The sequence below is a fragment of the Helianthus annuus genome, chromosome 1 (genome assembly GCF_002127325.2).
Source record: "Helianthus annuus cultivar XRQ/B chromosome 1, HanXRQr2.0-SUNRISE, whole genome shotgun sequence".
NCBI lineage: Eukaryota > Viridiplantae > Streptophyta > Magnoliopsida > Asterales > Asteraceae > Helianthus > Helianthus annuus.
Window position 1 is genome coordinate 49,894,736 of NC_035433.2, and position 16,925 is coordinate 49,911,660.

The window sequence follows — 16,925 nt, forward strand, 5'->3', positions numbered from 1 at the left end:
AATGCGATATGTTTAAAACATGTACGTAAGAAATTGTGAAATAGTCATAGGCGAACAAACACCATGTGGAATGCAAATATGAAAAGTTATGTGCTAACCGTTAATTTTTACAGATACGAATGGTGAAATTATTAGTATAATGATAGTAATAAAGCTGTTGGAAGGATGCTCACGAGTGGGAGCATATTTCACGAATGAATGAGACCAAATTCTGGTACGGAAGGTACCTGTAAAGAAGCGGAACGATCCGGTTCCCAGATCACTGATCAACGCAATGAGGCGAGGTTAGTAAAATGTTTAATTCCTTATTGATAAGCAAGAATCTGTAAATTTATTGGTACGTGTGAGTGAAATAAATGGTAGGTTAATTATGGTATGGTATGAAATAATTGACTTATAATGGTCAGCCTAAGGAAGTACTTATGTCATTAAGAGGAAGATCTAAAGGCCTTGAATGAAAATTTGGACTAATTGGTTAATGCTCGTATGGTGCCCTCGCACGACATACCAGATTAGTATAATAAAGTAATGCGAATGATTAAATCTGAGGTTAGACATAAAGTTGTAAGTAGTTCAAGTGACGGTAGAAATGTAGATTAATGTCTAAACCACGTGACGAGTATGGGTAAGGGAGTATGAAAATGATAGTTATGTTAGTGTATTAATATCCAAATGTCTACAGTAATGTGTATTAGTATATGCTCACCTCCTATGAAGATATGAAAGAAATTAGGAGCAACGTTAGTAATGGAATGTAGCGGTTGCCCTAGATAAGCGGGAATGGAATAATAATAAGTATCCAGTGATAGCGTTAAATTTAAAATGAATGCAGGTAAAAAGATTGAGTAAGTAAATGGTCCAAATTATTATATGTTAACGAAAGTGCCTAGAAAGGTTAATAAAGATAGAACACCGAGTTCAAAACCACAATAAGTATTGGTAGGGAAAATGTTAGAATGTAATATTTTCTTTATTATATGAGTGAGTTTGAAATAGTATGACTCACTACAAATGGTAGATGCATGAAAGTTCAATGCCTGACTCATAGAGCGAGAACAAGATATCCACTTATGGTTGAAAATGAAACCCACCCCTTATATAAGTCGCAAGTGTTTTTGGAATGTAAAGAGCATAATGAATGAAGAGATGAATGGATTAAAGGTAGAATTGTCCAAGTAGGAATGAGCAAGGTTTCGGGGACGAAACCTCTTTTAAGGGGGGTAGACTTGTAACACCCCAAAAGTCGTATATAAAAATATGACGAAATAAGTAATTATGAATGTAATTGTCGTTAGAATGGTAAGTAGAATTATGAACATTGTTAAAGCGGTAAATAGGATTTTAACCTAAAAGAATGCATTTTGGCCATAATAATATAAACATCCAAACATGAGGGCTTAAATTGTAATGAATGGAAAGATTAAATGCAACACCCCAATTTCTAAGTCTTGACGTGCTGCATTAAGTTTCGGATTAAATCATGACAAAAATAAAATGACTTATTTATTAGAGAAGTGTTTGTCAAAAGTGTGAATGCACATTTAAAGAGACTCGTACAAAACATCTCAAGAAACGCTCGTTTTATGCAAATCTAGAAGTTTCGGGTTAAAAATGTCAAACTATTGAACTAAGAGGGACCAAGGGTGATAAGTGGCAAACTTTAATACCCTAAAACATGTTAGGGCTGCCTCCATCTCCCTCACATTGATAATTTTCGGTTTTGGGAGCTAAGGAGGAGAGAGAAGGGAGAAATCCCGTTTTTGAAGTTTATAGCAGCAAAGATCAGACGATTCCCGAAGATCTAACCGTTGGATCGAGCTCAAATTTGGATCGAGTCTTCTACACATATATATGAAGATTTTGACCGTTGGGATCGTCATTTAGAGGCTTGGAGGTCGGATATTTACTGCCCTGAACAGAACAGCTTGCTGGAAGGGTTTCCGGCGGCTGTTTGGTCTTTCCAGCAACAATAGCGATTGTTTCCAGCTGAAACAACAAGTGTTATGTTTAGATCTTGAAAATAGGGTTCCATGGACACCTGAATTACCCAGATCGGAGTCCGGATGACCAAGTTATGGGCTCGACAAGTTTGTGTCGCATTTCGTTACATGATTTTCTTACAAACCGGTTTAGGACAGCATGTCCGCAAAGGTATGACCCCGTACAAATGTTGACTCGGTAATATTAAATGTTATGAGACGTACAAATAATAACGGGGATGAAGTTCTAAACTATTTCTCGGTAACTCATTATTTGGTGGATTGAGGTAAAACCTTAGAGAGGGTGATGAAGATGGCGACATGGGTGAAAACCCATGTCCAAATCTTGGTTTAGCATGTTGCATGAGCATAACGAATATGTATTCTTGCTATTTGAATTATCTTGGAATGCATGAAACATGATTTTATGCAAGAACTAGGAAGACTATGTATAAAATACTTGTACATTGTGTTTAAATGATTTTGTGCACACTAAGTGTTAATGAAAAGCCAATTTTATCCTACTAGATGAAATTGTATGCTATCTTATGGTAATAGACATGAAATGTGATGTTGTATGATATCTCCGGATGATACTTGAATGATTACTTAACTAGAATGAAATGACGAAATTGTTCTAAGTAAAGGTAGTTGAACCTACTAGTAATGGTCTATGGCATTATGAATTATAAATTGTATGTATTCTTATGTAATCATTGGTAATTATGCATGTATGAATGTATTTAATTTAATGTATGGTGGAATGTGTACTATAACACATGTATGTGGTATATAGAACCATGTGTAGAATTTCTCAATGTATGAATAATGTAATTGATAATATGAGTTATAACGTTTGCTAATAATGACATGTAAACGTGGACATGAAAGGACAGGTACATGCCATTTTGGGCGCGAACTTGGTAGGCAACGGGACGGACATATGGAATACGTATCAACTACTTACGGGTCAAGGTAAGTGCTTCTGGCACTTAATAGTTGTATGCAGGAATATAGATTTATTGTTTGCAGGTTCTTGTACTTGTATACGTAGAACATCTTGTGGTTTAATGTAGAACTTATATGAGAATATTAAAGTATGAAATGTTAAATTGGAGGCATTCATAGGAGAATACCATGGACAAGGGAATCATAACCCATGAGTATGGTAAGTATCTATATTATAGATTTGAAACTGTTTAATTGGTAAGATGAATTCAAGTCATGGGTACATGACTTGCCCAGTGATTATTATGTTTTTTTTAACTAAGGGTAGAATTTTAGATGTGTTGATAACGGTTAATCTAATAAAGGGTTGTTGACTTATTAAAAGTCAAATTAGTACGTGGCTTCCAAACCACAATCTTAATAGATGGGATGCTTTGAATTAAATAACTACATATGCACATGATTCCAAGTTGTGTACAAATATCATAACCATGATGTTTATTTAGTAAGTGGATTAGATTACAGTGGTAACTGGTTAAACTATTGTCTCAAATTATTTAACTTGGGGTAAGCAAGTGATTTGGGTCACTTGATCCACATGAATGAAGAAGATTTGGATTCTGGCTAAGTAAAGCATTAATGGAATCTTTGGATCTGCTAGAAATGAATATTAATGGTCTAATAGTTGAATGAGATTTTTATCACAGGTGGCTTGATTGTGAATTCTATTGGAGGTTGATTCACAAGTTGGAAGCGATAGTGGACTATGAAATTAAAGGAGTCGAGTTCGTTGGAAGTTTGTGAAAAATATAGATCAGAATCCACCTATTTGAGTTATCTAATATATATTATATATAGAACTCATAACGTGCATGTTGGGTTTCAGGTATAATGGGAACTAGAGGTTCGCGGACTGATGAATGGAACAAGGTTTGGTGACAAATCTGAGATCGGGTAAGCAATGTCAGTTCATCCATCCATCAGGTTATGTCGCCGGCTTAGACGGGTCATCATGTTTTAGTTGCCTTTTACGGCATTCGGTAGTTTTAAATCGTGTAAGCTTCATGAGTCAGACGTAGTGTCTTGTTTTGTTTATGTTCAAGTTTAGAGTTGTAAAATGGATTGTAAACAGGTTTTGTTACCGTAACGGTTATCCGTAATACGAACGGGTCATGCCGAAATTTTATAAAAATTGGATTGGAATATGTAAGTTTTTAAATGATGGTAACTATCAAATGAAAGTCATGACATTATAATTGTTTCTAGAAATTGAAGCTAAATACAAATGGGCCTACATTCCGCAAATCATAGTAAGATTGTTTAGAAAATTTATGGGCGTTACAAGTTGGTATCAGAGCCCTGGTTTGAGGGAATCAAGTATGAGAAGGTAAATACTTGAACTCAAACTTGTGTGCTCTTATGACAAGGAACCCGTACAATCCGAGACTCGATCAAGATCTAAGGGTAGAGGCAAAGGTAAGTATGTACTTAAGTTTGTATTTGAAGGAAACTAACAGTATGTTATGTGTAAGGTAAGCATAATTGCTTGGAGAGGATGACCCGTGAATGCGGTCTAGGACTGCCATCAAGGCACGTAACAAGATAAATTGGTCCCAGGTACGTAAATTTAACATGTGGGCGCATGAACTGGTAATGTCAAGTTAAGGAAAATTTAAAATGAAAAATAATAATAGAATGGTAATGAAGTTTTCAAAATGTCACACGTGCCGAAACCTAATTCTTCGGACATAAGGTGACGATCACACGAAGACACGAAACTAGTATGTGGATTGTGTACCTGGCCAGTACACAAGAAACATATGATGTTCGTGAGACCTTGGTAATTGTTACAGGTATGTCCGTTAGAATTAGGGAGTAGGTGGACATGAGGGTGAAAGGAAATGTAAGACTCTCAAGAAATTGAAAGTACCAAACACGAAAGAGAAGTATGAATGATATGTTAGAATCCACGAGACCGATTCGAAACATAGAAGGAATGAGAAAGTATGAATAATATGCTAGAATCCGCGAGACGGATTCGAAACAATGAAGGAATGAAAGCATGAATGATATGTTAGAATCTGCGAGACGGATTCGAAATATGAAAGAATGAAAGAATGAATGATATGTTAGAATCCGCGAGACGGATTCAAAACATAGAAGGAGTGACGAATATGAATGAGATGTTTGAATCCGTGAGACGGATTCAAAACATAGAAAGGAATGGAAAGTGGAATGTAAAGTCCGAATTCGTAAGTAAATGTGGATCGAAGAGGTAATTATTTTAAGGCAGATATTGACCAAGTTATGTTTTAAAACTTTTTACTATATATAAATATAATTATGCAAATGCATTGTGTGCAAGATGGTTAAGAGGGACAAATGAGTTATGCGGGTCAAATGGTGCTTGCCATTTGTACCCGGTATTTAATGTTTAAAATGGTCAAGTCATATATTTGTAGGTGAGCATAATGTATGGTTATGTAATGTCACAAATTGGAAGGAAATAGTCAACGCAGGGCATGGATAACGAGTCAATGGATTTGACTTGCGCCAGGTATGTATAAAGGTTATGCTTTTAATAGGATCTTTTGGCTCGACTAGAGAGTAATGTGTCAGAATAAGATAACTAATACGTATATGTAAGGATGTTTTTACAAATTAAACTTCCAAAAAGTCAAACAGAGTGAAATAAAAATTAAGAAGGCAAGTGATAGAAAAATAGAAAGAAAATTTTTGCCCCCCCTCCCCTAAATAAGTGAGTATAACCGTTGAAAACGGTTGTTGTAGCAAAATTTAGTTGGAAGAAAGAAACTTTGAAACATGTTACGTATTAGACATATTACGAAACGACTCTTGAGGGTAAGAATGAATGACGGGTTACGACTTAGACAATAACTTAAGAGTGGATGGGAAGGGTAGGTTTTGACAAGGATACTGTAATAATGTAATGCAGTCTTTACAAGTATGCATGAATGGAAAAGAAGGATGAATGTGTACTTCGATACGTCTGCGATAAGTAAGAAGTGCAAGTTTGACCTTGAAAAGTCAAACTGCAAAGGTTGATGAAATAACCAATAAAATGAAAAGACTGTATGCAAGAAATGGAATGCGATATGTTTAAAACATGTACGTAAGAAATTGTGAAATAGTCATAGGCGAACAAACACCATGTGGAATGCAAATATGAAAAGTTATGTGCTAACCGTTAATTTTTACAGATACGAATGGTGAAATTATTAGTATAATGATAGTAATAAAGCTGTTGGAAGGATGCTCACGAGTGGGAGCATATTTCACGAATGAATGAGACCAAATTCTGGTACGGAAGGTACCTGTAAAGAAGCGGAACGATCCGGTTCCCAGATCACTGATCAACGCAATGAGGCGAGGTTAGTAAAATGTTTAATTCCTTATTGATAAGCAAGAATCTGTAAATTTATTGGTACGTGTGAGTGAAATAAATGGTAGGTTAATTATGGTATGGTATGAAATAATTGACTTATAATGGTCAGCCTAAGGAAGTACTTATGTCATTAAGAGGAAGATCTAAAGGCCTTGAATGAAAATTTGGACTAATTGGTTAATGCTCGTATGGTGCCCTCGCACGACATACCAGATTAGTATAATAAAGTAATGCGAATGATTAAATCTGAGGTTAGACATAAAGTTGTAAGTAGTTCAAGTGACGGTAGAAATGTAGATTAATGTCTAAACCACGTGACGAGTATGGGTAAGGGAGTATGAAAATGATAGTTATGTTAGTGTATTAATATCCAAATGTCTACAGTAATGTGTATTAGTATATGCTCACCTCCTATGAAGATATGAAAGAAATTAGGAGCAACGTTAGTAATGGAATGTAGCGGTTGCCCTAGATAAGCGGGAATGGAATAATAATAAGTATCCAGTGATAGCGTTAAATTTAAAATGAATGCAGGTAAAAAGATTGAGTAAGTAAATGGTCCAAATTATTATATGTTAACGAAAGTGCCTAGAAAGGTTAATAAAGATAGAACACCGAGTTCAAAACCACAATAAGTATTGGTAGGGAAAATGTTAGAATGTAATATTTTCTTTATTATATGAGTGAGTTTGAAATAGTATGACTCACTACAAATGGTAGATGCATGAAAGTTCAATGCCTGACTCATAGAGCGAGAACAAGATATCCACTTATGGTTGAAAATGAAACCCACCCCTTATATAAGTCGCAAGTGTTTTTGGAATGTAAAGAGCATAATGAATGAAGAGATGAATGGATTAAAGGTAGAATTGTCCAAGTAGGAATGAGCAAGGTTTCGGGGACGAAACCTCTTTTAAGGGGGGTAGACTTGTAACACCCCAAAAGTCGTATATAAAAATATGACGAAATAAGTAATTATGAATGTAATTGTCGTTAGAATGGTAAGTAGAATTATGAACATTGTTAAAGCGGTAAATAGGATTTTAACCTAAAAGAATGCATTTTGGCCATAATAATATAAACATCCAAACATGAGGGCTTAAATTGTAATGAATGGAAAGATTAAATGCAACACCCCAATTTCTAAGTCTTGACGTGCTGCATTAAGTTTCGGATTAAATCATGACAAAAATAAAATGACTTATTTATTAGAGAAGTGTTTGTCAAAAGTGTGAATGCACATTTAAAGAGACTCGTACAAAACATCTCAAGAAACGCTCGTTTTATGCAAATCTAGAAGTTTCGGGTTAAAAATGTCAAACTATTGAACTAAGAGGGACCAAGGGTGATAAGTGGCAAACTTTAATACCCTAAAACATGTTAGGGCTGCCTCCATCTCCCTCACATTGATAATTTTCGGTTTTGGGAGCTAAGGAGGAGAGAGAAGGGAGAAATCCCGTTTTTGAAGTTTATAGCAGCAAAGATCAGACGATTCCCGAAGATCTAACCGTTGGATCGAGCTCAAATTTGGATCGAGTCTTCTACACATATATATGAAGATTTTGACCGTTGGGATCGTCATTTAGAGGCTTGGAGGTCGGATATTTACTGCCCTGAACAGAACAGCTTGCTGGAAGGGTTTCCGGCGGCTGTTTGGTCTTTCCAGCAACAATAGCGATTGTTTCCAGCTGAAACAACAAGTGTTATGTTTAGATCTTGAAAATAGGGTTCCATGGACACCTGAATTACCCAGATCGGAGTCCGGATGACCAAGTTATGGGCTCGACAAGTTTGTGTCGCATTTCGTTACATGATTTTCTTACAAACCGGTTTAGGACAGCATGTCCGCAAAGGTATGACCCCGTACAAATGTTGACTCGGTAATATTAAATGTTATGAGACGTACAAATAATAACGGGGATGAAGTTCTAAACTATTTCTCGGTAACTCATTATTTGGTGGATTGAGGTAAAACCTTAGAGAGGGTGATGAAGATGGCGACATGGGTGAAAACCCATGTCCAAATCTTGGTTTAGCATGTTGCATGAGCATAACGAATATGTATTCTTGCTATTTGAATTATCTTGGAATGCATGAAACATGATTTTATGCAAGAACTAGGAAGACTATGTATAAAATACTTGTACATTGTGTTTAAATGATTTTGTGCACACTAAGTGTTAATGAAAAGCCAATTTTATCCTACTAGATGAAATTGTATGCTATCTTATGGTAATAGACATGAAATGTGATGTTGTATGATATCTCCGGATGATACTTGAATGATTACTTAACTAGAATGAAATGACGAAATTGTTCTAAGTAAAGGTAGTTGAACCTACTAGTAATGGTCTATGGCATTATGAATTATAAATTGTATGTATTCTTATGTAATCATTGGTAATTATGCATGTATGAATGTATTTAATTTAATGTATGGTGGAATGTGTACTATAACACATGTATGTGGTATATAGAACCATGTGTAGAATTTCTCAATGTATGAATAATGTAATTGATAATATGAGTTATAACGTTTGCTAATAATGACATGTAAACGTGGACATGAAAGGACAGGTACATGCCATTTTGGGCGCGAACTTGGTAGGCAACGGGACGGACATATGGAATACGTATCAACTACTTACGGGTCAAGGTAAGTGCTTCTGGCACTTAATAGTTGTATGCAGGAATATAGATTTATTGTTTGCAGGTTCTTGTACTTGTATACGTAGAACATCTTGTGGTTTAATGTAGAACTTATATGAGAATATTAAAGTATGAAATGTTAAATTGGAGGCATTCATAGGAGAATACCATGGACAAGGGAATCATAACCCATGAGTATGGTAAGTATCTATATTATAGATTTGAAACTGTTTAATTGGTAAGATGAATTCAAGTCATGGGTACATGACTTGCCCAGTGATTATTATGTTTTTTTTAACTAAGGGTAGAATTTTAGATGTGTTGATAACGGTTAATCTAATAAAGGGTTGTTGACTTATTAAAAGTCAAATTAGTACGTGGCTTCCAAACCACAATCTTAATAGATGGGATGCTTTGAATTAAATAACTACATATGCACATGATTCCAAGTTGTGTACAAATATCATAACCATGATGTTTATTTAGTAAGTGGATTAGATTACAGTGGTAACTGGTTAAACTATTGTCTCAAATTATTTAACTTGGGGTAAGCAAGTGATTTGGGTCACTTGATCCACATGAATGAAGAAGATTTGGATTCTGGCTAAGTAAAGCATTAATGGAATCTTTGGATCTGCTAGAAATGAATATTAATGGTCTAATAGTTGAATGAGATTTTTATCACAGGTGGCTTGATTGTGAATTCTATTGGAGGTTGATTCACAAGTTGGAAGCGATAGTGGACTATGAAATTAAAGGAGTCGAGTTCGTTGGAAGTTTGTGAAAAATATAGATCAGAATCCACCTATTTGAGTTATCTAATATATATTATATATAGAACTCATAACGTGCATGTTGGGTTTCAGGTATAATGGGAACTAGAGGTTCGCGGACTGATGAATGGAACAAGGTTTGGTGACAAATCTGAGATCGGGTAAGCAATGTCAGTTCATCCATCCATCAGGTTATGTCGCCGGCTTAGACGGGTCATCATGTTTTAGTTGCCTTTTACGGCATTCGGTAGTTTTAAATCGTGTAAGCTTCATGAGTCAGACGTAGTGTCTTGTTTTGTTTATGTTCAAGTTTAGAGTTGTAAAATGGATTGTAAACAGGTTTTGTTACCGTAACGGTTATCCGTAATACGAACGGGTCATGCCGAAATTTTATAAAAATTGGATTGGAATATGTAAGTTTTTAAATGATGGTAACTATCAAATGAAAGTCATGACATTATAATTGTTTCTAGAAATTGAAGCTAAATACAAATGGGCCTACATTCCGCAAATCATAGTAAGATTGTTTAGAAAATTTATGGGCGTTACAAGTTGGTATCAGAGCCCTGGTTTGAGGGAATCAAGTATGAGAAGGTAAATACTTGAACTCAAACTTGTGTGCTCTTATGACAAGGAACCCGTACAATCCGAGACTCGATCAAGATCTAAGGGTAGAGGCAAAGGTAAGTATGTACTTAAGTTTGTATTTGAAGGAAACTAACAGTATGTTATGTGTAAGGTAAGCATAATTGCTTGGAGAGGATGACCCGTGAATGCGGTCTAGGACTGCCATCAAGGCACGTAACAAGATAAATTGGTCCCAGGTACGTAAATTTAACATGTGGGCGCATGAACTGGTAATGTCAAGTTAAGGAAAATTTAAAATGAAAAATAATAATAGAATGGTAATGAAGTTTTCAAAATGTCACACGTGCCGAAACCTAATTCTTCGGACATAAGGTGACGATCACACGAAGACACGAAACTAGTATGTGGATTGTGTACCTGGCCAGTACACAAGAAACATATGATGTTCGTGAGACCTTGGTAATTGTTACAGGTATGTCCGTTAGAATTAGGGAGTAGGTGGACATGAGGGTGAAAGGAAATGTAAGACTCTCAAGAAATTGAAAGTACCAAACACGAAAGAGAAGTATGAATGATATGTTAGAATCCACGAGACCGATTCGAAACATAGAAGGAATGAGAAAGTATGAATAATATGCTAGAATCCGCGAGACGGATTCGAAACAATGAAGGAATGAAAGCATGAATGATATGTTAGAATCTGCGAGACGGATTCGAAATATGAAAGAATGAAAGAATGAATGATATGTTAGAATCCGCGAGACGGATTCAAAACATAGAAGGAGTAACGAATATGAATGAGATGTTTGAATCCGTGAGACGGATTCAAAACATAGAAAGGAATGGAAAGTGGAATGTAAAGTCCGAATTCGTAAGTAAATGTGGATCGAAGAGGTAATTATTTTAAGGCAGATATTGACCAAGTTATGTTTTAAAACTTTTTACTATATATAAATATAATTATGCAAATGCATTGTGTGCAAGATGGTTAAGAGGGACAAATGAGTTATGCGGGTCAAATGGTGCTTGCCATTTGTACCCGGTATTTAATGTTTAAAATGGTCAAGTCATATATTTGTAGGTGAGCATAATGTATGGTTATGTAATGTCACAAATTGGAAGGAAATAGTCAACGCAGGGCATGGATAACGAGTCAATGGATTTGACTTGCGCCAGGTATGTATAAAGGTTATGCTTTTAATAGGATCTTTTGGCTCGACTAGAGAGTAATGTGTCAGAATAAGATAACTAATACGTATATGTAAGGATGTTTTTACAAATTAAACTTCCAAAAAGTCAAACAGAGTGAAATAAAAATTAAGAAGGCAAGTGATAGAAAAATAGAAAGAAAATTTTTGCCCCCCCTCCCCTAAATAAGTGAGTATAACCGTTGAAAACGGTTGTTGTAGCAAAATTTAGTTGGAAGAAAGAAACTTTGAAACATGTTACGTATTAGACATATTACGAAACGACTCTTGAGGGTAAGAATGAATGACGGGTTACGACTTAGACAATAACTTAAGAGTGGATGGGAAGGGTAGGTTTTGACAAGGATACTGTAATAATGTAATGCAGTCTTTACAAGTATGCATGAATGGAAAAGAAGGATGAATGTGTACTTCGATACGTCTGCGATAAGTAAGAAGTGCAAGTTTGACCTTGAAAAGTCAAACTGCAAAGGTTGATGAAATAACCAATAAAATGAAAAGACTGTATGCAAGAAATGGAATGCGATATGTTTAAAACATGTACGTAAGAAATTGTGAAATAGTCATAGGCGAACAAACACCATGTGGAATGCAAATATGAAAAGTTATGTGCTAACCGTTAATTTTTACAGATACGAATGGTGAAATTATTAGTATAATGATAGTAATAAAGCTGTTGGAAGGATGCTCACGAGTGGGAGCATATTTCACGAATGAATGAGACCAAATTCTGGTACGGAAGGTACCTGTAAAGAAGCGGAACGATCCGGTTCCCAGATCACTGATCAACGCAATGAGGCGAGGTTAGTAAAATGTTTAATTCCTTATTGATAAGCAAGAATCTGTAAATTTATTGGTACGTGTGAGTGAAATAAATGGTAGGTTAATTATGGTATGGTATGAAATAATTGACTTATAATGGTCAGCCTAAGGAAGTACTTATGTCATTAAGAGGAAGATCTAAAGGCCTTGAATGAAAATTTGGACTAATTGGTTAATGCTCGTATGGTGCCCTCGCACGACATACCAGATTAGTATAATAAAGTAATGCGAATGATTAAATCTGAGGTTAGACATAAAGTTGTAAGTAGTTCAAGTGACGGTAGAAATGTAGATTAATGTCTAAACCACGTGACGAGTATGGGTAAGGGAGTATGAAAATGATAGTTATGTTAGTGTATTAATATCCAAATGTCTACAGTAATGTGTATTAGTATATGCTCACCTCCTATGAAGATATGAAAGAAATTAGGAGCAACGTTAGTAATGGAATGTAGCGGTTGCCCTAGATAAGCGGGAATGGAATAATAATAAGTATCCAGTGATAGCGTTAAATTTAAAATGAATGCAGGTAAAAAGATTGAGTAAGTAAATGGTCCAAATTATTATATGTTAACGAAAGTGCCTAGAAAGGTTAATAAAGATAGAACACCGAGTTCAAAACCACAATAAGTATTGGTAGGGAAAATGTTAGAATGTAATATTTTCTTTATTATATGAGTGAGTTTGAAATAGTATGACTCACTACAAATGGTAGATGCATGAAAGTTCAATGCCTGACTCATAGAGCGAGAACAAGATATCCACTTATGGTTGAAAATGAAACCCACCCCTTATATAAGTCGCAAGTGTTTTTGGAATGTAAAGAGCATAATGAATGAAGAGATGAATGGATTAAAGGTAGAATTGTCCAAGTAGGAATGAGCAAGGTTTCGGGGACGAAACCTCTTTTAAGGGGGGTAGACTTGTAACACCCCAAAAGTCGTATATAAAAATATGACGAAATAAGTAATTATGAATGTAATTGTCGTTAGAATGGTAAGTAGAATTATGAACATTGTTAAAGCGGTAAATAGGATTTTAACCTAAAAGAATGCATTTTGGCCATAATAATATAAACATCCAAACATGAGGGCTTAAATTGTAATGAATGGAAAGATTAAATGCAACACCCCAATTTCTAAGTCTTGACGTGCTGCATTAAGTTTCGGATTAAATCATGACAAAAATAAAATGACTTATTTATTAGAGAAGTGTTTGTCAAAAGTGTGAATGCACATTTAAAGAGACTCGTACAAAACATCTCAAGAAACGCTCGTTTTATGCAAATCTAGAAGTTTCGGGTTAAAAATGTCAAACTATTGAACTAAGAGGGACCAAGGGTGATAAGTGGCAAACTTTAATACCCTAAAACATGTTAGGGCTGCCTCCATCTCCCTCACATTGATAATTTTCGGTTTTGGGAGCTAAGGAGGAGAGAGAAGGGAGAAATCCCGTTTTTGAAGTTTATAGCAGCAAAGATCAGACGATTCCCGAAGATCTAACCGTTGGATCGAGCTCAAATTTGGATCGAGTCTTCTACACATATATATGAAGATTTTGACCGTTGGGATCGTCATTTAGAGGCTTGGAGGTCGGATATTTACTGCCCTGAACAGAACAGCTTGCTGGAAGGGTTTCCGGCGGCTGTTTGGTCTTTCCAGCAACAATAGCGATTGTTTCCAGCTGAAACAACAAGTGTTATGTTTAGATCTTGAAAATAGGGTTCCATGGACACCTGAATTACCCAGATCGGAGTCCGGATGACCAAGTTATGGGCTCGACAAGTTTGTGTCGCATTTCGTTACATGATTTTCTTACAAACCGGTTTAGGACAGCATGTCCGCAAAGGTATGACCCCGTACAAATGTTGACTCGGTAATATTAAATGTTATGAGACGTACAAATAATAACGGGGATGAAGTTCTAAACTATTTCTCGGTAACTCATTATTTGGTGGATTGAGGTAAAACCTTAGAGAGGGTGATGAAGATGGCGACATGGGTGAAAACCCATGTCCAAATCTTGGTTTAGCATGTTGCATGAGCATAACGAATATGTATTCTTGCTATTTGAATTATCTTGGAATGCATGAAACATGATTTTATGCAAGAACTAGGAAGACTATGTATAAAATACTTGTACATTGTGTTTAAATGATTTTGTGCACACTAAGTGTTAATGAAAAGCCAATTTTATCCTACTAGATGAAATTGTATGCTATCTTATGGTAATAGACATGAAATGTGATGTTGTATGATATCTCCGGATGATACTTGAATGATTACTTAACTAGAATGAAATGACGAAATTGTTCTAAGTAAAGGTAGTTGAACCTACTAGTAATGGTCTATGGCATTATGAATTATAAATTGTATGTATTCTTATGTAATCATTGGTAATTATGCATGTATGAATGTATTTAATTTAATGTATGGTGGAATGTGTACTATAACACATGTATGTGGTATATAGAACCATGTGTAGAATTTCTCAATGTATGAATAATGTAATTGATAATATGAGTTATAACGTTTGCTAATAATGACATGTAAACGTGGACATGAAAGGACAGGTACATGCCATTTTGGGCGCGAACTTGGTAGGCAACGGGACGGACATATGGAATACGTATCAACTACTTACGGGTCAAGGTAAGTGCTTCTGGCACTTAATAGTTGTATGCAGGAATATAGATTTATTGTTTGCAGGTTCTTGTACTTGTATACGTAGAACATCATATTAAAGTATGAAATGTTAAATTGGAGGCATTCATAGGAGAATACCATGGACAAGGGAATCATAACCCATGAGTATGGTAAGTATCTATATTATAGATTTGAAACTGTTTAATTGGTAAGATGAATTCAAGTAATGGGTACATGACTTGCCCAATGATTATTATGTTTTTTTTAACTAAGGGTAGAATTTTAGATGTGTTGATAACGGTTAATCTAATAAAGGGTTGTTGTCTTATTAAAAGTCAAATTAGTACGTGGCTTCCAAACCACAATCTTAATAGATGGGATGCTTTGAATTAAATAAGTACATATGCACATGATTCCAAGTTGTGTACAAATATCATAACCATGATGTTTATTTAGTAAGTGGATTAGATTACAGTGGTAACTGGTTAAACTATTGTCTCAAATTATTTAACTTGGGGTAAGCAAGTGATTTGGGTCACTTGATCCACATGAATGAAGAAGATTTGGATTCTGGCTAAGTAAAGCATTAATGGAATCTTTGGATCTGCTAGAAATGAATATTAATGGTCTAATAGTTGAATGAGATTTTTATCACAGGTGGCTTGATTGTGAATTCTATTGGAGGTTGATTCACAAGTTGGAAGCGATAGTGGACTATGAAATTAAAGGAGTCGAGTTCGTTGGAAGTTTGTGAAAAATATAGATCAGAATCCACCTATTTGAGTTATCTAATATATATTATATATAGAACTCATAACGTGCATGTTGGGTTTCAGGTATAATGGGAACTAGAGGTTCGCGGACTGATGAATGGAACAAGGTTTGGTGACAAATCTGAGATCGGGTAAGCAATGTCAGTTCATCCATCCATCAGGTTATATCGCCGACTTAGACGGGTCATCATGTTTTAGTTGCCTTTTACGGAATTCGGTAGTTTTAAATCGTGTAAGCTTCATGAGTCAGACGTAGTGTCTTGTTTTGTTTATGTTCAAGTTTAGAGTTGTAAAATGGATTGTAAACAGGTTTTATTACCGTAACGGTTATCCGTAATACGAACGGGTCATGTCGAAATTTTATAAAAATTGGATTGGAATATGTAAGTTTTTAAATGATGGTAACTATCAAATGAAAGTCATGACACTATAATTGTTTCTAGAAATTGAAGCTAAATACAAATGGGCCTACATTCCGCAAATCATAGTAAGATTGTTTAGAAAATTTATGGGCGTTACAACAAGGGTTGCAAGGACCAAGTGGTAGGTGATGTGGCGCATGACGTGGCAGTCATGCGCATACGCGCGCGAGCGAGTACACATGAGCGTGCGGTTGCGCGCATGGTGCATGGGCCTGATGTGACGTGCGCGACGCACCAAGTGAGCCAAAACGGCGCGACTGTGTGGCGTGCTCGTAGAGTCTCACAGGTGACATGGCGCACACGCGCATGGACTTGAGTGAGTATGGCGCACGCGCGCATGGCAGTGAGCGAAGTGGACGCACCGCGCATGAGGGTGCAGACCTGCGCGCGCACCAGTGTGTCTTGCGCGCGCGGAAGCTTCCTGCTGCAGTTAATGCCAGTGCAGTTACATTCAACATTTGAAACTGACGAAGTTAATGCGTTTGACTGAGAATTAAGTGACGGATTAAAGTGCATTAAAGACGTTTAATGCAGTTTAATTCACCCATTTAATTCATTTTTCAGTTTCTTCAAGACCTGCAACTATAAATAGGAGTATCCTATTGCAGAACAGACATACCTAAAAACTTACATCTCTACAATCTTTCTCTTCAGCTATCTTCATCTTTCAAGCAGCAAGGTACACCTTCGGGTTGGAGTCAAGACCGGCAGT

The 16,925-nt window shown here is 35.9% G+C and overlaps 1 protein-coding gene across 11 annotated transcripts; it reads left to right on the forward strand.

Annotated features, from left to right (window-relative positions):
* Window positions 1–310: 310 nt before the first annotated feature.
* LOC110907972 lies at window positions 311–16,273 on the forward strand. Of its 11 annotated transcripts, none has more exons than XR_004866775.1 (7): window positions 311–2,151; window positions 2,876–2,954; window positions 3,814–6,319; window positions 8,911–8,989; window positions 9,670–12,354; window positions 14,946–15,024; window positions 15,676–16,273. XR_004866775.1 is itself a non-coding variant. In XM_022115295.2 (4 exons), the coding sequence occupies exons 1-4, from the start codon at window positions 14,134–14,136 to the stop codon at window positions 15,905–15,907; spliced, it is 309 nt and encodes a 102-aa protein (XP_021970987.1). In that variant the 5' UTR covers window positions 12,406–14,133; the 3' UTR covers window positions 15,908–16,273. The 11 variants fall into 11 exon arrangements, 2 of the variants coding, with proteins under 2 accessions (XP_021970987.1, XP_021970993.1); XR_004866728.1 differs by having other exon boundaries at window positions 312–2,151; window positions 3,635–6,319; XR_004866786.1 differs by lacking the exons at window positions 311–2,151; window positions 2,876–2,954 and adding an exon at window positions 3,154–3,727.
* The last annotated feature ends 652 nt before the right edge of the window (window positions 16,274–16,925 follow it).

What these genes read in the sequence shown, in the direction of transcription:
- LOC110907972 (XM_022115295.2), top strand. Translation starts at nt 14,134, where the DNA reads ATGACCAAGTTATGGGCTCGACAAGTTTGTGTCGCATTTCGTTACATG. An exon ending in AGGACAGCATGTCCGCAAAG is followed by an intron (nt 14,222 to 14,945) that starts GTATGACCCCGT and finishes ATGAAAGGACAG; the next exon opens with GTACATGCCATTTTGGGCGC. An exon ending in TCAACTACTTACGGGTCAAG is followed by an intron (nt 15,025 to 15,675) that starts GTAAGTGCTTCT and finishes TTTTTATCACAG; the next exon opens with GTGGCTTGATTGTGAATTCT.